This window comes from Amblyraja radiata, chromosome 27 (genome assembly GCF_010909765.2).
Source record: "Amblyraja radiata isolate CabotCenter1 chromosome 27, sAmbRad1.1.pri, whole genome shotgun sequence".
Lineage (NCBI taxonomy): Eukaryota > Metazoa > Chordata > Chondrichthyes > Rajiformes > Rajidae > Amblyraja > Amblyraja radiata.
This window is the reverse complement of record NC_045982.1, coordinates 276,115-300,193: the sequence shown is the minus strand read 5'-3', so window position 1 is coordinate 300,193 and position 24,079 is coordinate 276,115. Positions and strand designations below refer to the sequence as shown.

Below are 24,079 nucleotides of genomic sequence, written 5' to 3'. Positions count from 1 at the left end.
ATGTTGGGGGTGGGGGTGATGTGGGGGGGGGTGATGTGGGGGGGGTGATGGGGTGATGGGTGGGGTGATGGGGTGGGGTGATGGGGTGGGGGAGGGTGATGGGGTGGGGGTGATGTGGGGGGGGTGATGGGGTGGGGTGATGGGGTGGGGGGGGTGATGTGGGGGGGGGGGTGTGGAGTGGGGGCACCAGACGGGGAAAGAGAGAGAAGCAGAGAAGGGAGCGTGGGGAAGGAGATTGAAGAGTGATGTTTCTTCAGAAGGTAAACAAAAGTGCTGGAGAAACTCAGCGGGTGCAGCAGCATCTATGGAGCGAAGGAAATAGGCAATGTTTCGTGTCGACACCCTTCTTCAGACTCTGAAGAAACATCTGAAGAAGGGTTTCGGCCCGAAACGTCACCCATCCATTCCTTCCTTCTCTCCACAGATGCTGCCCGTCCCGCTGAGTTACTCCAGCACTTGGTGACTATTTCGGTTTAAACCAGCATCTGCAGTTCCTTTCTACACAGAGATTGAAGAGACTGAAAGCGGGCACAGAGTCGATGGGCCGAATGGCTCCTTGTACACGAGGCAAACGTAAGCAATGTGAACAAGGGATTAAAGTTTTGTTGTTTTCAAGCCTCTGGGAACTGATTTAATCATGAATTTATTGACCATTTAAACATTAAAACCGGCGCCCTTCACTCCCACTGCCCTCTGGTGGCCAACCGTTAGCGGTGCAAACGGGCTGACCAGTGATCTAATTGAGATTTCTGTTCAAAAGGGAACTGCAGATGCTGGAATATCGAAGGTACACAAAATTGCTGGGGAAACTCAGCGGGTGCAGCAGCATCTATGGAGCGAAGGAAATAGGCAACGTTTCGGGCCGAACCGTCGCCTATTTCCTTCGCTCCATAGATGCTGCTGCACCCGCTGAGTTTCCCCAGCAATTTTGTGTAATTGAGATTTCTCCCACGTTTGGCCACCACTGACCATCACGCTAAACACTGCCGGGTCGCCTGTTCCAATTGAGTTTGCTTCGTTTATTGTCACGTGTACCGAGGTACAGTAAAGAGCTTTTGTTGCGGGCCCTTGAGGAGCAGCATGAAGCATCTTCCTGAAGCACTGCCCTCATTTGGTGATTGTAGTCACAATGCTGTGGTCTAGGTCTTGCTACATACAAATGGAGAGGCGGTTGGCAATGGTTGTGCCCAGGACCCTGCCCGTGGAGCTCATCGCTTATGTCCTGGGCTGAGGAGAAGGACTTGCTTTAGTTGCCACCACAAGCATTGGCTGCATTCTATTCCAGGTGCCTACTGACATCAGGGAATAAGACGCACTCCAAATCTTGGAGTGTCAATGCCTCATTCAGTCAAAGCGTGTCAAGGGTTGCACACACGGAGGGAGCCATCTGTCACTCTCTGCCACCTGTCCCCGCACTCATCAACCCCCGTCACCCCGTTACCGGCACAGACGCTGACATTAGCTCCACAAACCAGAGCCAGCACCTGGACGTCGAGCGGTTGGGCAAACGATTTCGTGTCACATGGATGTTCTTGGTCAAATTTGGTCTGCTTACACTACGTGAAAGATGATATGTAGATACGTGCGGTGGAATAAGATGCCACATTTAGCTCCCAGCAGCCTGCTGATGGGGGGGGGGGGGGGGGGGGGGGGGGGGGGTCACGGCAGTGAGGGAAGCTTCTACACAAAGGTGTCACTGAGGCTGCTTGAGAACGTGAGTTAGCGAAGATAGTGCAGACACGCCGATCAAGTATAAACGCAGCGATTGGACGCACAATCCTTCAATTTGAGGGAACACTGATCACCGTCTATGTCTCTCTACATCACCGACTATATCTCTCGTTTCCCTTTCCCCCGACTCTCAGTCTAAAGAAGGTTCCATCACCTATTCCTTTTCTCTAGAGATGATATCTGCCCGCCGAGTTACTCCAGCATTTTGTGTTTATCTCGGGTCCACATTTAAATCGATTGTTCAACTGACCAATCCCCAGCACCTCGAAAACAAATTATAAATGTGACTAGTAATTTGAATTAAATGCAAGAATATAAATATTTCTCTGCATCTTATTTCAAATACAACGAACTAATACAAATTAACCATGCCTCAAAGGTTCTGACGTTAATATTCATTATTTATTTATTTTGACAAACATTCCAGCGCCCAAATTATCTTGAGCTAAGATCTAAGTTGGGTGCAATCCTTGTGCAGTATCAGTGGCAGCTGTTGCTGTAAACTGATCGGCCTCACAGATCAATCCACTGACTATTCTTAACAGTCAAGACATGATCTACATCTTACATGAAGCACCGCCAGTATTTGCACAACATGGTAAGATCATTGGGTAAGCTGCTGCACCCGCTGAGTTTCTCCAGCTTTTTTGTGTACTTATGGTAAGATCATTGCTTTGTCTCGCTGCACACAATTATAAACATCGAGGATAGTTTTCAACAAAATGTTTATTTGTCATTTTTATATTCGCAGTCAGATATTTTTCTGTTGATAATAATGTAAGGTTTGTTATTCTGCAACGACAGAAATCGCTCACTTTGAAAAAGCCAGCTGGAATTTGAAGTAAAGTCTGGAAAGTAACCAGGTCTCAATGGATTCCCAACCTGCAGACCTTAGTGGATGGGGTTTCATATTTCTCCTGGTAAATTTAGTTGCTTTATAGTTTTATACGGAACTCAATGAAAAAGAAATAGGAAGGTCTTTGGTGATGAAGTCCCGTTGAACAAAGCGTGAAACGTCGAGTCTATCGTTCCATCGTTCCACAGAGGCGGGAGACTTGGCTGTGATTTCAAATAAATATTTTACTTGTCTTCACTTAATTAGGTGCAGACATTGACAAAGGGTTCAAAAACGTGAACAAAAGTCAGATATTGTAGATTGAAAAAACTCAGCTGTCAGCAAGTTCAAAGTGGAAAAGTCGAGAACAAATGTTACAGAGAAGGGAGTGACTGAGGTAGTTGTTGTCCCAAGGCAGTGCCCGGACCCAGCCTTCCGAATGTTTGTCCGAAGTTGGACTCGGGTCCTAATGGCACAATTTCCAAATCTGCACGAGACAAAAGCTGGAGGCCGGGGAAAAGCAGTCAAATTCAGGGAGACGTTGGCAGACTGGTGAAACGGGGCAATAGTGGATGAAATGTAATACTGCGCTCTCTCCTCTGTGAGGAATTCTGACCTCTGAGGTGCTGGTGGGGAGACCAGGAAAACAAGGTGAAATCATTCTAACAGGGTACGAAGCAGAGAGATTGGGCGAACGAGAGCAGGGGGGTCTGGGGTACAAGAGCAGGTAGATCTGAGGTACATGAGCAAGGGGGGTCTGGGGTACAAGAGCAGGTAGATCTGGGGTACATGAGCAGGGAGGTCTGGGGTACATGAGCAGGTAGATCTGGGGTACATGAGCAGGTAGATCTGGGGTACATGAGCAGGGAGGTCTGGGGTACATGAGCAGGTAGATCTGGGGTACATGAGCAGGTAGATCTGGGGGACAGGAGCAGGGAGATCTGGGGTACAAGAGCAGGTAGATCTGGGTGACAGGAGCAGGGAGATCTGGGTGACAGGAGCAGGTAGATATGGGGTACATAAGCAAGGGGGGTCTGGGGTACAAGAGCAGGTAGATCTGGGGGACAGTAGCAGGTAGATCTGGGGTACAGGAGCAGAGAGATCTGGGGTACAGGAGCAGGGAGATCTGGGGTACAGGAGCAGGGAGATCTGGGGGACAGGAGCAGGGAGATCTGGGGTACAGGAGCAGGTAGATCTGAGGTATAGGAGCAGGGAAGTCAGATTCAATACTTCGCCGAATACTCTATTGAACTTCTGCAGGTGTACGAGAGAGAGCTTCCTGCTTGGTTGCACCACAGGCTGGTTCGGTAACTCGAACGACCAAGAAGAAAGGAGACTACAGCGAGTGGTGGACACTCTCCGGTCCAGTCACTCGCATCTCACTGCTACCATCCACCGGGAAGGAGGTACAGGAGCCTGAATACCGTGACCTCCAGGTTCTTCCCAGCAACCATCAGGCTCTTGAACTCTGCACAACACTAACCTCAGCCCTAAAGTAACGATCTAACATGGACTTTGTATACAGTTACACGACATACATCACTGTGCATGTTTGTTACCCAGTATAATTGATCATTAGTGGTTAGTGTATATTTATTTGCATTATTGCGTAATGGGCCTGTAAAGCTGCGGAATTTCATTGAAGATAGACACAAAAAGCTGGAGTAACTAACTCAGCCGGACAGGCAGCATCTCTGGAGAGAAGGAACGGGTGAGGTTTTGGTCGAGACCCTTCCTACACAAGAATTCCATTGGTCCATTCTCAGTCTATGTGGCAATGAAACACTTGAATAATATGGATTTTGATCGGATTTTTTTGCCATCAAGCAATTACATAATTGATATTGTTAGTAACGTCTTCCTTCGTTGGCTGCAGGATACAAGGGGTGAACTGCCTGCCGAGTCGCCTGTGGACATTCCAGCTGTTGATTCACTGCAGCAAGTAGGGGAACACTTCCAATGGTGTCTTTACTGCTTGGAGGAACTCCTGGACGAGAGGGAGAAGCTCATCCGAGAACTGATCTTCCTGAAGGAACCGATGCATCAAGAAATCTGTGAGCTGCGGGTAAAACTGGTGGCGATTTATCGGAGTAAATCACAGGCAGAGATTAAATGTGAAAACTACAAGGAAGAAATTATGTTCATGAAAAGAAAACTGTTTGAAATGACAAAGGCCCACATGACCTATAAACAGGTAGCGGACAGCACTCGGCAAGGCCTTGTCCAAATGACATTAGAACATGAAGCCGAAGAATCGAGATCACAAACTCTCTCCGACCAACTGGCTGCGTTTAAACATCAGTGCCGTGAGGAAATAAAACTTGTAATCCACCAACTGGAAAATACCAGAAACATTGACAACATTCTGCCCCTGTGGAGGAGCCGGCAAACAAACGAATTCCAGAACCTTTTAGCCGAGCAGAGGCAATGGTTGGAGAAATATCATGAACCCAAACTGGAAAAGTTGTTGAGCTGGAATAAATCGAGGGCGGCCTCCCTACGGCTCGCTCAGCGGGAGGTGGGCAGCCTGCGGGGCCAAGTGTGGCAATTGCAGCAACAGGTGACAAGCCTGAATAATCAGAAGCTGCTCATTGAGCAGAAGCTGCTGAGAGCACACAGTGTGTGGGCTGAGGACGCTGCCCGTTACCAGGTACAGAGCCGGGTTATGTGGAATAGGCAGGCAGGGAGAAACTGTTGAGTAAGATCTCTGTTCACCCAGAGATTGTGAATCTGTGGAATTCTCTGCCACAGAAGGCAGTGGAGGCCAATTCACTGGATGTTTTTCAAGAGTTAGATTTAGCTCTTAGGGCTAAGGGAATCAAGGGATATGGGGGAAAGCAGGAACAGGGTACTGATTTTGGATGATCAGCCACGATCATATTGAATGGCAGAGCTGGCTTGAAGGGCCGAATGGCCTACGCCTACGCCTGCACCTATTTTCTATGTTTCTATTGTTTTCCACCAGGGGCCACTCAGGGAGAGAGTTTGTTTATTAAATCCCAGCTACCGAAATTAATCTAAAAATCAGAAAAATATCTGAGGTTTCTGACAATTAATGATTATCTAATGTGTGCAGAGAAAAAGAAACAGCGAGCAGAGCAACATACACAGGAAGGCAAGTGCCCGCGGTGTGGAAGATATGAGCTGGTTCTGCATCATCGGGCAGAGGTTGACATCGGTATTCGCAGGGCTCTGGGGGAGAAGGAGAAGGTGGGACAGATGAAGAATCAGCATGAACATGCTGACCACATGGTCATCTTCATCTGAGATTCTCGATCAGTAACGACAGTCACATTATAAACTTCCTTGTGCTGAATCAGTCCTATGCAGGATTTAAGGGGCGGATTGTCAGCCACAGGTCGTGGTCTACATCAGCACTGATGTCACGGGAACAGAGATGATGTATCGCAAAGATCATTTAGGGAACTGGGTGGAAAGTTGAAAAGCAGAACTCGAGGGTAAAACATCGGGCGACGCCACACGGTGGTGAGCGAAGGGGGGTCTGAGCTGCCGGTGCAGCAGGCAAAGACCTGAATGTCCAGCTACAATTCTGTATCCACAGGTCCACAACAGTGAGCGGAGTGTGGTCTGCATCCTAACAACTTCTCAACTGAAAGCTGTAATCAGATTCAGATCGGAATAATGGATATCACATTTGCTTTAGGCTTGCTTTGATTTTTGTTTATCCGACTTCAACCATGTCCACAGCCCTGCTCCGCTCCATCCTTGCCCTTTGCCCACAACAAGCTTCTCTTCCACCTCTGGTCAACTTCTCTTCCTTGCTTGAAACTTGCTCCTCTCATACCTCAGCTTTTAACACTTGGCACGTCTTCCCCCCCACCGCCCACCCCACCCCACCCCACCAACTCCCCTCTTCCCCCCCCCCCCCCCCCACCAAGCCCGTGGGTTGGTTTCTATTAAAATGCAACTTGTTTTGATAATTCTCAAGGAATTTTCTGAACATGTTTCCTTTCTGTGTCAAACTGCAGTATATTATCAAAGCAAGCTCAAACTATTGAAATCTTTTTTTCAATTATAATTTATGAATTCATCAGATACAGAAAAGAGAACTCGAAGCCAAAGCCAGGATTCTGGAGACAGACCTTAGCGTACAGAAAACAAAGAATGATGACATCAGATGCATGAAGCAGAACATAGCAGAAGAATTAGCTGCTTACAAGTGAGTACCAAACCTCAAATGGGGTTGCAAGCTGGATCAATGTCAAGTCAATGCCGGCTAAAAAGGCGGAAAGTCTTTGCCAACAGGGTTAAATGTTCATACATTTGATGGTTTTCAACACTTCAAAGTGTGTAATCACAACACGGAATTGAAGCAACATTCCTTTATCAGAAACGTTAACACTACAATGTTTGACACCTCATTATCATTCAGCTTCCCAACGCTTAGTTTACTTTTTAAATTAGAGACACAACATGGAAACAGGCCCTTCGGCCCACCAAATCCACACCGGCTATCAGTCAACCATTGACAATAGTTCTATGTTATCCCACTTTATCAACCACTCCCGATGCGCTACGGCCTTTGGGATGCGGGAGGAAAGCAGAGTAATCGGTGGAAACCCACGTGGTCACAGAGAGAACCTGCAAACTCCACACAAACAGCACCCAAGGTCGGGACTGAACCCGGGTCTCTGGAGCTGAGGCAGCAGTTTCTGGCCTTTCTAACCATTTGAGTTCCCTCAAAGCTATGTCTAATTCCATATGTAAACCTTACATATGCGTCCTTTTTCTTTTCCCTCGTCATCGAAGGTTCTCTCGCCATGTCACTCTCCATCCAGGGACATGCTGCTCCTGAATTCTGATCAACTGATCTTTAAACGACTCCCACATGCTTCACTCCCCAGCATATGGGATCCTGTGATTTATAAAGAGAAGCACAGACATGCAGGCTATGCTGCAGACAAACAAGTTCTGCTGCAGTCAGAACGGTGCGTCTCTTATGTGGCTGGCAGGAGGGATCCCAAGTACTTGCTGCTTAGACCAGTGGATGCAGATTCAACTGCCACCTTCCAGTGGGTAATTGGAAATAAATTACAGTGAGGAGTAGGGCTGGGTCTGGTTCGGTGACAAAGGTGTCGGTGCACTGAGTAAAGGCACCATGCTAAAGAATGCGGCATTCCTGATTTAATATGAAAGTTGTGGCTTAACGGAAAGTGGTAACAAATTCAATTCTCCTTTACCACATTGGGTAATACAGGAGGCACAAGGAACAGATGCTGGAATGTTAAGCATACCACAAGTGCTGGAGGAACTCAGCAGGCCAGGCAGCATCTGTGGAAGAGATGGACAGACTACATTTCAAGTCGTGAGCCTTCTTCAGACCAAAGATCCTACAGCTCGTTATAGGATCTTTGCTTCAGACTGCAATGGGGAGAATGCTGGAAGAGAGATGGGCGCAGGACAAAGCCTGGCAAGTGATAGGGGGATACAGATGGAGGGGGAAGGGTGGTGTATGTGACAAAGGCTAGAGGTGAAAAGGAGACAAATGTGCATCAGATAAGAAGTGAAATGTAAAGCCAGAGGGAAAGATGTAGGTGGAAGGGGAAAGAGGGGCGGGATAGTGAGAGAAATGGGTGCGCACCAGGGTGAGAGGGTCATGGAAAGAGGGAAAGGGTAGGAGGAGTATCACTTCAAACTTAAGAATCCAATGTTCATATACTGTTGCATTGTAAAACAGGGTACAGTCGGAGCATTCCCCCAGGGTGGAAATGTGAAGAACTATAGGGCATAGCTTTAAGACAAGTGTCACATAGTTTGAAGGAACACAAAAATGCTTGAGAAACTCAGCGGGTGCAGCAGCATCTATGGAGCGAAGGAAATAGGCAGTTTCGGGCCAAAACCCTTGTTCAGTTCCTTCTTAATCACAAAGTTTGAAGATGTGCAGGTTAAGTTTTTTCTCCCACAGGTGCCTGGAAAGTGCTGTCAGTCGTGGTGGTGACACAATAGTGTTATCACAGCAGACAATAGGTGCAGGAGGAGGCCATTCTGTCCTTCAAGCCAGCACCACCATTCACTGTGATCATGGTTGATCATCCACAGTCAGTACCCATTTCCTGCTTTCTCCCCATATCCCCTGACTCTGCTATCTTTATCTCTAACTCTCTTGAAAGCATCCAGAGAATTGGCCTCCACTGCCTTCTGAGGCAGAGAATTCCACAAATTCACAACTCTCTGGGTGAAAAAGTTTTTGCTCATCTCCGTTCTAAATGGTCTACCCCTTATTCTTAAACTGTGGCCCCTGGTTCGGGACTCCCCCAACATCAGGAACACGTTTCCTGCCTCTAGCATGCCCAATCCCTTAATAATCATATGTTTCAATAAGATCCTCTCTCATCATTCTAAATTCCAGTGTATACATGCCCAGCCACTCCATTCTATCAACATACGACTGTCCCGCCATCCCGGGAATTAACCTCGTGAACCTACGCTGCACTCCTTCAAGAGCAAGAATGTCCTTCCTCAAAATTTGGAGACCAAAACTGCACACAATACTCCAGGTGTGGTCTCACTTCGGCTCTGTACAACTGCAGAAGGACCTCTTTGCTCCTATACTCAACTCCTCTTGCTATGAAGGCTAACATGCCATTAGCTTTCTACACTGCCTGCTGTACCTGCATGCTTACTTTCATTGAGTGATGAACAAGGACCCCCAGATCTCTTTGTACTTCCCCTTTTCCCAACTTGACGCCATTTAGATAGTAATCTGCCTTCCTGTTTTTGATACAAAAGTGGATAACCTCACATTTATCCACATTAAACTGCATCTGCCATGCATCCGCCCACTCACCCAACCTGTCCAAGTCACCCTGCATCCTCATAGCATCCTCCTCACAGTTCACACTGCCACCCATCTGCAAATTTGCTAATATTACGTAATCCCTTCATCTAAATCATTGATGTATATTTTAAATAGCTGCGGTCCCAGCACCGAGCCTTGCGGTACCCCACTGGTCACTGCCTGCCATTCTGAAAGGGACCCGTTAATCCCTATTCTTTGTTTCCTGTCTGCCAACCAATTTTCTATCCACGTCAGTACCCTACCCCAATACCATGTGCTCTAATTTTGCCCACTAATATCCTATGTGGGACCTTATCAAATGCTTTCTGAAAGTCCAGGTACACTACATCCACTGGTTCTCCCTTGTCCATTTTCCCAGTTACATCCTCAAAAAAATTCCAGATTAGTCAAGCATGATTTCCCCTTCATAAATCCATGCTGACTCAGACCAATCCTGTTACTGCTATCCAAATGTGCTGCTATTTCATCTTTTATAATTGACTCCAACATCTTTCCCACCACCGATGTCAGGCTAACTGGTCTATAATTCCCTTTTTCTCTCCCGCATTTCTTAAAAAGTGGGATAACATTAGCTACTCTCCAATCCACAGGAATTGATCCTGAATCTATAGAACATTGGAAAATGATAACCAATGCATCCACAATTTCTAGATCCACTTCCTTAAGTAGCCTGGGATGCAGACCATCAGACCCTGGGGATTTATCAGCCTTCAGTCCCATCAGTCTACCCAACACCATTTCCTGCCCAATGTGAATTTCCTTCAGTTCCTCCGTCACCCCAGATCCTCTGGCAACTAGTACATCAGGAAGATTATTTGTGTCTTCCCTAGTGAAGGCGAATCCAAAGTACCTGTTCAACTCATCTGCCATTTCTTTGTTCCCCATAATAAATTCACCTGTTTCAATCTTCAAGGGTCCAACTTTGGTCTTAACTAATTTTTTCCTCTTCATATACCTAAATAAGCTTTTACTATCCTCCTTTTATATTCTTGGCTAGCTTACCTCATATTTTCTCCCCATATTGCCTTTTTAGTTATCTTCTGTTGTTCTTTAAACATTGTCCAATCCTCTTGCTTCCCGCTCATCTTTGCTATGTTATACTTCTTCTTTTATTTTTATACTGTCCTTGACTTCCCTTGTCAGCCAGTCACCCCTTACTTCCCTTTAAATCTTTCTTCCTCTTTGGAATGAACTGATCCTGCACCTTCTGTATTATTCCCAGAAATACCTGTCATTGTTGTTCCACTGTCATTCCTGCTAGGGTATCTTTCCAGTCAACTTTGGCCAGCTCCTCCCTCACGGCCCCATAGTCCCCTTTGTTCAATGTTAATACCAACACTTCCAATTTCCCTTCTCCCTCTCAAATTATAGAAGCCTATCAATAAGCACATGGATCTACAGAGACCAATGGCAGAGTAGGAGGCTGCTTTGTCGAGTCCCCATGCTGGCCACCTTGTTCTCCCAGTGGGTAGTCACTTCAATTCCCCTCCCCCTTCCCTCTTGTCTTCCACCACTGCCACGGTGATGCCAAATGCAAATTAGAGCAATAGCACCGCATATTCCAACTCAATAATCTACAACCTGATGGCACGACCATCAAATTCTCTAATTTCAGGTAACCTGCTCCCCCGGTTCCTCTATCCACAGATACTCCCACACATATCCTTCTTCCCCATCCACTCCCTCCATCAGGCCTCTCCTTCCACTGATCCTACCTGCCCGCCCCATCTATGTGGTCCCACCTACGTCATCTCACCTACCTGCCTCACCTGACCTACGTGGTCCCACCTGCCCACCCCACCTCAGCTACATGTCCTATTCTCCACCCCAGGTGATTCTACCTGCAGCCCTGGTTATCTCCACCAATGTCTGTCTGTTATCATCCCTCTCCCGCACCTGACCCCCAACCACCAATCCTTACCCCCTCCTCAGCTTAATCCTGCCTCTTGCCAGCTCCACCCCTCTCCCTTCACCTCTTTATACTAGCTCTCCACCTTCAGTTTCAATCCAGAGAAATGGTTTTGACCCAAAACATTATCTGTCCATTCCCACCATATTGCTGCCCGACACCTTGAATTCCTCCAGCCCTTTGGTTTTTGACCATCAAACATGAAGTGACATCTACACCAATCCTCTGGATGCCTGCCCCATTAGACATTACCCAACACACTGCACTAACATTGAATCTGGAGTGCTTTATTGCTAAATTGCAGGAATATTAAAACCAAATAATGATTAGTTCCACTGTAATTTTGTGTACATTCAGAACCAATTTGGCTGCTTGACATTAATTTAGCTGGTGCAGGATGCGATTAGACGCCTTGATTTCTCAGCGTCTACATTCCTTGGAAAGGAAAGAAACTTGAACCTGCTGACAATATGTTTTATTGCAGGGAAAGCCTGACGATGTGTGGACATATTATTGAATCTCCGGACATGATAGATCAGAAGAATCCAAATCCAAAATGAACCAGAAAGTTTCAAGACATTTCTTCATATGTATTGGCACATCTCCCTTTTCCCATTAAAGTATGAAAAAACTATTTAGGGTTCAATAATTCAGGTTCCCAAGGACACTTGTTTGTTTCATTGCTAGGAGGTAGCAAGACACTTTTATTTCTCACCCCTAACCAGCTGAGAACAGTTAGGAGTTAACCAGTTAGAAGGAACATTTGCAATGATCCAGTGGTTTGCCCCTCTCAGCTATGCCCTCTAGTATTTAATCATATTAATTTAACTTCACCAGTTACGTAGTGGGATTTTAACTCATCTGTGTCCACGGGCAAGGCTTTTGAACTCCATCCAGTAATGAGGCTGCTACACTCAGTCTCCATGTTAGAAAAAGTAACTTTCAAATCAAAACTTTTCCATTTGGAGTAATATCCAATTAAAAGCATTGTTGGATAACCCTCCCACTCATGTTTTATCCTTTGGATGGATTGCAGAGCAGATTTAAAAGGTAGATACTGGGACTGACCATACTAAATGATGAGAGCAGTTTGCACATAGAAAGATTAGGCAAATTAGTTTTATAAATATTAGTTAGCAAAGGTGTGTGGACTTCACAGATTAAGCCAGCATTTATTGCCCATCCCTACCTGCCCATGAGAAGGTGGTGAGCTGCCTTCTTGAATCACTGCAGACTATGAGGGGTGGATACACCAACAGTGCTTTTAGGGAGGATTACAGAGCTACATTTAGATGTTCAAGACAACCAACCACAGGTACCACCGACAATTACATGGATAGGCCAGGGTTGGAGGGATATGGACCAAACTCAGGCAGGTAGGACAAATTTAGCTGGGACATGTTGGTCAGTGTGGGCAAGTTGGGCCGAAGGGCCTGTTTCCACACTGTATCACTTTATGAAAGAGGTTTGGTAGAGTAAACTATTAACATCCTCACAGGTAAGTGAATCCAAAACTAGGAGGTACATTCTTATAATTTCTTCAGTGACGGGCATAGTGACAATATGGAGTTCTCTTACAAAATCTGTTAAATCAAGGGTTGATTAAAAATGTTAAGACTGATCTTGACCAATAATGATTGTAGGAGTTTCAAACCAATACTAGATAGAGTTATAATGCACATCTCAGCCAAAATCTGGTGAAAGATTTTGATAGCAGATTCAGTAGTTTTGAAAAATTACACAATAGTTAAAAAGTCATGCTCTAGTGATTTAAAATCAGATAGAACATACAAGTATAACACAGGAACAGCCCACAATGTCCATGCCAAACATGATGCCAATCAAACAATCTTCCCTGCTTCAACTTGATTAACATGCATCCATTCCCTGCATATCCACGTGCCTATCTAAAAGCCTCAAACACCATTATCTATCGTATCTGCCCTCACCACCACCACCATCTACCACTCTGTGTAAAAAAACCTGCCCCATCCGATTTAAACTTTGCCCCTCTCAGCTATGCCCTCTAGTCTTTGACATTTCCTACCTGGGGAAAGAGGTTTTGACTACCTAAGCCTCAAAGTTTTACAAACTTCTATCAGGTCTCCCCTCAACCTCTGATATTCCAGAGAAAATAATCCCAAATTTGTCCAACCTCCTTATAGTTATACCCTCTAATCCAGACAGCATTTTGGTGAACCTTCTGCACTCTCCCAAAGCCTCCACACGCTTCCGGTAATGGGACGAGCTGAACTGCACACAATATTTAAATGTGGGTAAAGCAATATGATATACAGCTGCAACATGACTTTCTAGATTTGCCCCTCAATAACCTGAGATTGATACAATCAGCCCCAGATAATTTATCCACTTTAATGCTCTTCCTACACATGTTCCTTCTTGATCTCAAACTGCCCTAGCCTATTAGTCTACCCACACTGCCCTTGGTAAAGTGGCACCGAGACTATAACTTCTGACTAAGCATAAATCCCCTTCTTTGTAGTTACCCTTGTTTCTAATATATATATGAAAAGTTTGTTCGCTCGTGTGTCAGACGACGTTCTGCCAGTGCCACATCTGTGCCTCTGCGGAGATTGTGCGCAGTGCATGCATCTCTGCTGCAGGTCAGTAGGTAGGTGGGCCATTGTCTGTCCCTCTCCACAGTTGCACATGTCAGTCACATATGAAAAGTCATAACATTTTTAAAATCTGACTTGCCAATGACATTTCATGACCCCTTTTTGCCATTCCCGACAGCAACGGTTCCCAATTTGCACACTCCTGACCTCCTGCCTAATAATGTTGCAATTTGCCTTACCCTCATTTAGAACTTTCCTAATGGATCCAGACTATCTTAAACTGATGGAGCTGTGATCACTGTTCCCAAAGCGCTCTTCCACTGAAACAATCACCCTGACCATACTGTTTCAGGAAACCCTCTGGATACACTTAACAAATTCTACCCCTTCATAGAGTAATACAGCATGGAAACAGGCCCTTCGGTCCAATTCGTCCATATCGACCAAGATGCTCATCTAAGCTAGTCCCATTTGCCTGCATTTGGCCCATATTCCTCCAATTATTTTCTATCCATGTACATCCAAGTCTCTTTTAAATGCTAGTATGGTACCTGCCTTTGGCACCTCATTCCATATATCCAACACTCTCAAGTGAAAGCCTTTGAAGTGTGTCTAAGTCCAATTGCACTAAGTACCAGACGATATTGAGGATGTTAAAGATGCCTATGACACCCCTCTTGCTTTTGCATCTTTCCGTAACCTGTCTAGTCTCAACCCGATTCCTTCTCTCCAGAGATGCTGCCTTTCCCGCTGAGTTACTCCAGCATTGTGTCCATCTTCTGTTCCTCCAAACATCTATGCCAGCTGAACAATACTGTATACTATTCTGATAACTGAAAAAGGATACATGTTTACAAAGCTGAAACCCACATGTAAAAAAGTTGAAGCACAATACCCATCATTCCCAACAGGTCCTAGATGAATTATCAATCTGGTCACCCACACTATATTCCCTTGCCTCCTATCCCAGTTTAGAATGTAACTGTAAAATGCAAAACAGAAGGGAAGTAAAACGCCCCATAAACAGGACATTGATCCAACGGGTCACCATTAGATTAATCCGTAGCTGAGGAATTGCACTCCAGGAGTTTTTCTTTAGAACATATTTTACTCAATCCAATGCATGAACACAGAAAGATCACTACATCAAAACAAGCTGTAGAACACATGCAAAAAACTTGCATTTAATATTTTGTGTAGAAAAACATATCATTTTTATTGGGATTGATGCACATTATATTTAGCAAGACTCTCTCACAGAGAATATTCAATTGGTTTAACTGACTTGTATCTGCGAAGAAACAATGCAAACACTGCAGCATCCAGGTGCAAGCCTTTAAATACGTATTGTACACAACAGTCTGCGTTACTCAGTCAAGTAGAAATGCAGACAAAGCACGTTACTCAAATGGTTGCAAAATGGGACATTAGGCTTGTGGGGGAGAAGCAAACATTTTTTTTTAAAAAAGGTCCTTACTGGAGGACATACTTTTATCCAAACTCCTGCATTTGGAGATGGTAGTTACATACCGACAGCTTCTCCCAAAACATCATTAGCAGAATAGCATGTTTGTATAGAAAAAAGTGTTTGAAAGCAAGAAGCAACTACGAGCCTTGGCCTTCTGGGTCAGGGACTCCCTCTGGATCTTCATCATTGTAAATATTCTCAGCCTGTTGGAAAACAATCTTGTTTAAGCAGCACTAAAATCATGAAAGCAGTAATACAAAATGTCCCCAACTAATGAAACACATTGCTGCGAAAAACATCTACATTGTTCCAGTTTGCCACGAGACTTGAACTGTCAGAAGGACAGGCCCAATGGCCAGTATCGCCAAGCCTTGCCCTAAGTAGCACCACATCCTCCACTACGTTGTCTATACTCCTGACGGTCTTCTGTTTTCAGTTACTTATTACTGCCACAATTCCCTTATCACCTTTATCGAGCACTTGATATTCTTTGATATCCAGTATTACCTGGAATTGCCATCCTTCCCTTTCATCATGAAGGGAACATGCTGGCTCAGAAATCTCATGGTCTCACTTCTGAATGGCTCCCACTTGTCGGAATGACATTTATTTTAACCCATGTCTGCCAGCTTCTGTAATGATATTGGAATAGGTCTTTCCCCAATTCAGGACTATCCTTATTCCTCTCCATTACTACATTGAAACTTAGATATCTATGAAATGCTTCATCTGCTTGTCCAGCATCATTTAGATGTGATTGACCCTAATTCCTATGATGCTGGTATGATTCCAGAACTTAACCTCACTGTACGAAATGACCTAGAAACATAGAAAATAGGTGCAGGAGAAGGCCATTCGAGCTAGCACCACCATTCAATATGATCATGGCTGATCATCCAAAATCCATTCCTGCTTTTTCCCCATTTCTATTGCTTAATTTACTGTGAAAAAAGCTTGTGCTTGACAGGCAAGAGATGCATGTATCAGATGTATTAGCAGTTTGTGTTTTTGGCAAACAGAACTCCCACGTATAATAATCATATTATTTGCTTTAACGTCAAGGAAAGCCTTCCCTTTGGAATGGGATCGTCATTTCAGTAAGAAACATGATCATTGGACACTAGTTTAGTTTATTGTCAAGTGTACTGAGGTACAGTGAAAAACTAATTCTGGGATCCAATCAAATGAACTGGATTTATGGATTTTATCAACACAAAACAAGAACCTGCTCATGGACCTTCGACAGGAACTGGGGGCCGAGTTATTCCCAGTCCAGAGTTGTGGAGAGTGGAGAGAGGGCGCTTTGGGAACAGCCAGGGCCAGACTCGACAAGGATAAGGTGAAGCCTTCAGCAACAGGACGCAGTTCATGTTCCTGTCCAAGTGTCTTTTAAACATCTCCATTGCACCCACCACGACACAACATCCTTTGTGTGAAGACATTTCCTGTCAAGTCTCTTTTAAATCTTTCACCTCCCACCTTAAATCTCTGCCGTCTATTTTTGGATACGCCTACTCCTAGAAAAATACTATGATCATCCACCTTATCTCTGCTTGTAACTATTTTATAAACCTCCATAAGGTCATCCCTCAGTCTCCCACACTCCGGGGAAAAATGTCCCATAACAAGCCATGTAGTCCTGATAACATCCTCATCAATCTTTTTTACACCCTTTCCAGCTTAACAACATCCCTCCTACAGCAGGGCTTCCAGAAAGGCACACTGAACCCCAAATGTGGTCCCACTAATGCCTTATACAGCTGTAGAACGACACTCCAACTCCTGTACTCAGCAAGAGTGCTAAACGCCTACTTCATCACCTTGTGTCACCACTTTCAGGGAACTGTACACCTGTACTCCTAGATATCTCTGCTCTACAACACTCTTCACTGCTCTACCATTTACTCATTTACTATGTTATCCTTATCCTGTTTTGACTTACCAAAATGCATCGCCTCACACTTAACTTACATTTGCCATTCCTTGGCCCACTTCCCTTATTGATCCAGATCCTTTCGTAAACTTAAAAAGCGTTCCCCACTACAACACCAATTTATATGTGCGTGCATATACATGGTTAATAAATTTGTATGAATTTCTATAAATTTAGCATGCAAATTTACTAACCATGTATCCATTAAAAGTAGGATTAAAAAGGCAATGACAAAAAAGTGCTCATCCAAAAAGCAGATGGTGTAGAAGTTGCTGCCTGAAAAACTCATCAAATTTAAAAACCCACATGAGCAGCTAAAGAGATACAGCCTGCTAGGTGACAGCCCAAGAATCAGTAAGTAGGACTGGGGTGAGGCTAATGGGTGATCACCAAACAAAATGCCCACATACTGCGCTCGTGACTTTTTAGATTCAGGTGTTTTTATTTTAGTTTTAGAGATACAGTCCAGAAACAAGTCCTTCGGCCCATCGAGTCCACACCAACCAGTGATCCCCACACACTAACACTATCCTACACATACTAGGGACAATTTACATTTAAGCCACGCTAATTAACCTACAAACCTGAACTGCTTTGGAGTGCGGGAGGAAACCAAAGATCTCGGAGAAACCCCACATGGTCACGGGAAGAACGTACACACTCTATACAGACAGCACCCGTAGTCGGGATCGAACCTGGGTCTCTGGCACAGTAAAGGCTGCAAGGCAGCAAGTCTACCGCTATGCCACAGTGCCGCCCAGACAAGAGACATAAAGGAGTGAAGCATCAATACTCACCATCTGCCACACTTGCATAATGTTGTCTTCAGATACAGAGCAAATTACCCAAGGTTCATTTGGGTTCCAAGAAAAGTCTGAAATTTTAGCTGTGTGCCCACCATGAATGAACTAAAACACAAAGACAGATTACGTTTCATTTAATACACTGAGAAAAATCAGTATACAGTGCCCTCCATAATGTTTGGGACAAAGACCTGTCATTTATTTATTTGCCTCTGTACTCCACCATTTGAGATTTGTAATAGAAAAAAAAAAAATCACCTGTGGTTAAAGTGCACATTGTCAGATTTTATGAAAGGGTGTTTTTTTATAAATTTTGGTTTCACCATGTAGAAATTACAGCAGTGTTTATAACGGACTGGCAGGCCAAGGAAGACCTCGGCAGCTGAAGAATTCTCTCTATAATACAGAAAAATCCCCAAACACCTGTCCGACAGATCAGAACCACTCATCGGGAGTCAGGTGTGGATTTGTCAATGACCACAGTCATCAGAAGATTTCATGAACAGGAATACAGGGGCTACACTGCAGGATGCAAACCACTGATTAGCCGCAAAAAATAGGATGACCAGGTTAGTTTGCCAAGAAGTACTTAAAAGAGCAACCACTGTTCTGGAAACAGGTCTTGTGGATAGATGAGATGAAGATTAACTTATATCAGTGTGATGGCAAGAGCAAAGTATGGAGGAGAGTAGGAACTGCCCAAGATCCAAAGCATACCACCTCATCTGTGAAACACGGGGCATGTGTGGCTGCTGAAGGTACTGGTTCACTTATCTTCATTGATGATACAACTGCTGATGGTAGTAACATAATGAATTCTGAAGTGTATAGACACATCCTATCTGCTCAAGTTCAAACAAATGCCTCAAAACTCAGTGGCCAGCGGTTCATTCCACATCAAGACAATGATCCCAAACATACTGCTAAAGCAAAAAAGGAGTTCTTCAAAGCTAGAAAATGGTCAATTCTTGAGTGGCCAATCACAAGATCTGAACCCAATTGTGCATGCCTTTTATATGCTGAAAAGAAAACTGAAGGGAAGGGGACTAGCCCCCAAAGCAAGCATAAGCTAAATATGGCTGCAATACAGGCCTGGCAGAGCATCACCAGAGAAGACACCCAGCAACTGGTGATGTCTGAAGAAGGGTCTCGACCCGAAATGTTGCCTATTTCCTTCGTCCAGAGATGCTGCCTCACCCGCTGAGTTTCTCCAGCATTTTTGTCTATCTATGTCCATGAATTGCAGACTTTAAGCTGTCATTGCATGCAAAGGATATGCAACAAAATACTAAGCATGACTACTTTCATTTACATGACATTGCTGTGTCCCAAACATTATGGTGCCCTGAAATGGGGGGACTATGTATAAACACAGCTGTAATTTCTACATGGTGAAACCAAAATGTATAAAAAATACCCTTTAATAAAAGCTGACAATGTGCACTTTAACCACATGCGATTTCTTTCCTATTACAAATCTCAAATTGTGGAGTACAGAGGCAAATAAATAAATGATGGGTCTTTGTCCCAAACATTATGGAGGACACTGTATAAAAACACAGATCAGTCTTTTAAGACAGATATTTTCTGCTCCTTGTTTATTTTGTTTTACCATTCCCTTACTTAGATGTTCGAGCAACATACCTGGGGGACTGTGAGGGATAGGCTGGTGCTGGCTTATCACGGACTTGCATTAGGGATAACTAACCCTAACCCTAATGCATGCCCCCTTCACCCAGTGACCTCTTCTAAAACAATAACGCTATGCCCAATAAAAGAAAGCAGTGCCTCTGCCTAAGTAAGTTTCAAGCTTTAAAATATTGTTACGTACAATCCAAGCGACTACTTGAATAGGTTGAGAACCAAAGACCTTCTCACCAGCTCGTGTAAATCCAATGAACAAACCATGTAAAATATTTCCATACAACGAAGAGAAACAGAGGACAGGTTTCCATTCAGTTCACATCTTTAATTTAACAAGGGATTTGCTCGCAGTTAGCTGCACATTGTGGAGAAGGTCCCATTGTGGTGAGTTGACAAACATCCTGAGTCTACTTCATCCCTAGGAGGTTCTCGTCCTTGCCTCACCTTCCTCACCTTCAGACAGGTTTAGGTGAGAGCACCCTCAGACAAGGGAATAAAAAATACAAGGTAGGAATGTACCAGGACATCTAGGTACTGATCCTAGAAACAAGGAACTGTAGATACTGGTTTACAAAATAAAATACACAAAGTGTTGGAGTAACTCAGCAGGTCAGGCATTATCCTTGGAGAACATGGATGGATGACGTTTCGAGTTGGGACCTTTCTTCAGACTTATGTTTTGGGTCAGGACCCTTCGAGACATAGTCTGAGTTACTCCTGCACTTTGTGTCTTTTTTTCATGTAGTGATCATGTTGAAGCACCAACTCTTAGACACTTTGAAGAATAGGAACCTCAGTTCTGATGAGCTCCAGAATCAGACAGCCTGATTGTCCAGATTTTCACATAACAGAGGCACTTGCTACCAATTTAAACAACTGTTCCCGTTGCAGTCCACCACTCATATGGGTATAATTCTTGCAGGAGAATTAGAGATGGTTACAGAAAATCAAAAAGATTGTGCTGATAAATTTGAGACTGACCAACAGTTCTGGAGGACCATCTTCAGCATCTTCTGGTGACTGTTCCTCTCCAATTTTACTAAAAACAAAAATAAACACATTAATATTAACAGTACAAGGAGACAAAACCTATAGTGTAGCAAAGAACTGCAGATGCTGGTTTGAAGGTAGACACAAAAGGCTGGAGTAACTCAGCGGGTCAGGCAGCATCTCTGGAGAGAAGGAATGGGTGGCGTTTTGGGTCGAGATCCTTCTTTAGACTGATGTCAGGGGAGGGGGCGGGACAAAGATAGAATGTAGTCAGAGACAATAAAGGCCCTGTCCCACTTACGTGCCCTTGGCACGCAAATTACGCGACCTCGTCGTCGCGTTGAGTCGCACGGACATCGTGTGGCCGTGCGGGGCCGGTCCCACTGAGAAGCGTGGAGGGGTATGGAGTTGTGCGCGATATCTCGCGCCGTACCGAAATTTTGTAGCAAACGAAATCTTCGCACGCCAACGGCCTGTCGCTTAACTGACGGCCAAAGTGGGACAGGCCCAAGACCCTGGCGCGACGCAACGTCTCACCTCCAACAGCAGCAGAAGCAGGTAAACGATCATCGAACTTAGCCTGGGGCTCACGGCCATTGCGGTGCGGACCCGCTCCCACTTCTACTCCCAGAGCGGGGCCAAGAAAATTGAAGGTAGACACAAAATGCTGGAGTAACTCAGCAAGACCGGCAGCATCTCTGGAGAGAAGGAATGGATGACGTTTCGGGTCAAGACCCTTCTTTCAGACTGAAGGGTCTCGACCCGAAACATCACCCATTGCTTCTCTCCAGAGAAGCTGCTGGTCCCGCTGAGTTACTCCTGCATTTTGTGTCCATCTTCAAATGATGTCACACGCTCCAGACGGCTGTGCGGACGCATGAAGTCGCGCGGGACCTTCGCGCCTCAACGCGACCATGAGGTCGCGTAATTAGCGTGCCAAGGACAGGTAAGTGGGACAGGGGCTTAAGACTAGTGGGAGAACTGGGTAGGGGGAGGGGATAGAGAGGGAAAGCAAGGGCTATCTGAAGTTGGAGAAGTCAATGTTCATACCGCTGGGGTGTCAACTACCCAAGCAAAATATGAAGTGCTGTTCCTCCAATTTGCGCTGGGCCCCACTCTGACAATGGAGGCCCAGGATGGAAAGGTCAGATTGGAAATGGAAGGGGGAGTTTAAGTGCTGAGCCACCGGGAGATCAGGCAGGTTAAGACGGACTGAGTGGAAGTGTTCAGTGAAACGATCGCAGAGCCAAAATGATTCGGCGTTCGTTTCACTGAACACCTCCGCTCAGTCCGTCTTAACCCACCTGATCTCCTGGTCGCTCAGCGAGACCAAGCGCAGACTCGGTGATCGTTTGAGTTGACGAGGGGTCCCACTCTCTATATTTAATCTTTTCCTCCTTATGTATTTATAAAATCTCTTGGGATTATCCTTAGTGCTATCTGCCAGAGCTCTCTCCTGGCCCCTTTTGCCCTTCTGATTTCTTTTTACTTTGCTCCTTAGTACCCCAAACTCCTCCAGCGATACACTTGACCCCAGCTGCCTATACTTGTCTCAGGTGTCCTTCTTATTCTTGACCAATGCCTCAATTTCTCTCGTCAGCCAAGCCTCCTTGCATTTGCCTGCTTTGCCCTTCACTCTAACAGGGACATGCATATCCTGAGCTTTTGTCAGCACACTTTTAAAAACATCCCACTTCCCCTCAGACAACCTGCTCCAATCAATTTGAGCGAGACTTTCACTCACACCCTCAAAGTTTGCCTTTCCCCAAGTTAGCATTTTAACACGTGGGCCCTTAATCTTAAACCTAATCGAACAGTGGTCACTGGTCCAAAAAGGCTCCTCCACGAACACTTCATTCACTTGCCCTTCCAAATTTCCCAAGACTAGATCAAGTGTTGCTCTCTCACTTGTGGGGCCCTCTACGTATTGCTGGAGAAAACTCTGCTTAACACCTTTGTGAAATTGCACCCCATCTAAACCTTTATATTGATTTTCCCAGTCAATATTGGGAAAGTTAACTCATCCACACCACCCAAGATGTCTTCCTGAGTTAGCCTTTTTCTGCTTTGGCCCATATCTCTCTGTAAATTCACTATCCACACATCTGTCTAAATGCTTTTTAAAATATTGTATCTGCCTTGACAGTTTATTCTATATATTGACCACCCTCTGTGAAAATCTGCCTCTTAAGGCTCTTTTGAATCTTAAGTCCTCTCATCTTAAATCTAAGTCCATTAGTTTTACTCCTCAACCCAAAGAATGAATGACCACTCAACTTGTCTATATCTCTTTATTTTGTATAAGATGTATGATCAACAAGGTCCCCCATCACTTCCCATGCTCCAGTCCCAACCCATGCTCCAGTCCCTTCGAGCTCAAGCCCTCCAGTCATGACTCGTCCATCTCACTGAATCGGCTCGCCAAACAACCACTCTTACACTCCCACCAGTAGATGGCTCGAGCACCAGTCAGATGTAGAAATGCAGAAAATACGGGCAGGAGTAGGCCATTCATTCAGCCATGGTCATCCAAAATCAGTACCCCGTTCCTGCTTTCTCCCCATATACTTTGATTCCATTAGACCTAAGAGCTATATCTAAGTGAAAACATCCAGTGAAGTGGCCTCCACCACCTTCGGTAGAGTGTAAGAGTGTCATGAGACATAGCAATAGGTGCGGAAAGACATGCCTACGCAGACTGAGATACAAATTCACTACTTGCTCTATTAAAATATCATTACCTTATTGAAGGGAAATAGATCTGTATTCACTTCCGGGAGAACAAAAAGCAAGCACTGTCCTCACCAGCATGACATTGTCAGCTGGAGTTATGCAAGGAACTTCCAGTTTCTCAAAACTAATATAAAAATCATTCAGTGGGATGAAGTTTGTGATTTGAACTGAGAACTGAGTTATAACTCAAGAGCAGTGTCACACAAAGAGAAACTCCTACCTCAAATCCCACACATTCAGTCTGCGATCTGTTCCACTTGATGCCAGGATAGTTTCATTGTGAGGAGACCACTGAACCTGATGGTATTAACAGAAATCACAGCATGGATAAATTCATTATTTAAAAACTAGATTGTAATCCAATTTTCCTAAAAGGCCAGCGTTGTTTTAATTGGAGTTCAGGGAGGATATACAAATAAATCCATGATTTTACAAATGCAAGTAATGCTTGTTCCTAATAACTTCATTTCAGCCCATATTCCTCACCACATGTACACAGTGCAAAGTTGCCTTTGAACACCACAACATGCCAAGATTATAACGTGCCATATTAGTCACATTGAATGCTGGCTTGAAGGGACGTATGGCCCACATTTTACACCTATTGTCTATTCAGGATGTAAATGACCATGAA

The 24,079-nt window shown here is 44.8% G+C and overlaps 2 protein-coding genes across 5 annotated transcripts in view; one reads left to right on the top strand and one right to left on the bottom strand.

The window, feature by feature from the left end:
* Window positions 1–2,271: 2,271 nt before the first annotated feature.
* On the top strand, window positions 2,272–11,927 carry LOC116988262. Its single transcript, XM_033044807.1, has 4 exons — window positions 2,272–2,329; window positions 4,443–5,216; window positions 6,622–6,746; window positions 11,780–11,927. Exons 1-4 carry the CDS (start codon window positions 2,300–2,302, stop codon window positions 11,853–11,855), a joined length of 1,005 nt encoding a protein of 334 aa, XP_032900698.1. The 5' UTR covers window positions 2,272–2,299; the 3' UTR covers window positions 11,856–11,927.
* Window positions 11,928–14,962: 3,035 nt separating this feature from the next.
* rbbp4 (RB binding protein 4, chromatin remodeling factor) overlaps window positions 14,963–24,079 on the bottom strand; it is a 34,640-nt gene continuing 25,523 nt past the window's right edge. For all 4 annotated transcript variants that reach the window (XM_033044803.1, XM_033044800.1, XM_033044802.1 and 1 more), the window contains 4 exons: window positions 23,666–23,742; window positions 20,704–20,761; window positions 18,073–18,183; window positions 14,963–15,545 (listed from right to left, as the gene is read on the bottom strand). In XM_033044803.1, coding sequence (XP_032900694.1) covers window positions 15,480–15,545; window positions 18,073–18,183; window positions 20,704–20,761; window positions 23,666–23,742 — 312 coding nt within the window. In that variant the 3' untranslated portion in view covers window positions 14,963–15,479. The remainder of the gene's footprint in view (window positions 15,546–18,072; window positions 18,184–20,703; window positions 20,762–23,665; window positions 23,743–24,079) is intronic.

Coding starts and splice junctions, on each gene's coding strand:
- LOC116988262 (XM_033044807.1), top strand. CDS start 2,300: ATGAAGCACCGCCAGTATTTGCACAACATG. Junction 2,330..4,442: donor GCCAGTATTTGCACAACATG/GTAAGATCATTG, acceptor CGTTGGCTGCAG/GATACAAGGGGTGAACTGCC. Junction 6,747..11,779: donor GAAGAATTAGCTGCTTACAA/GTGAGTACCAAA, acceptor GTTTTATTGCAG/GGAAAGCCTGACGATGTGTG.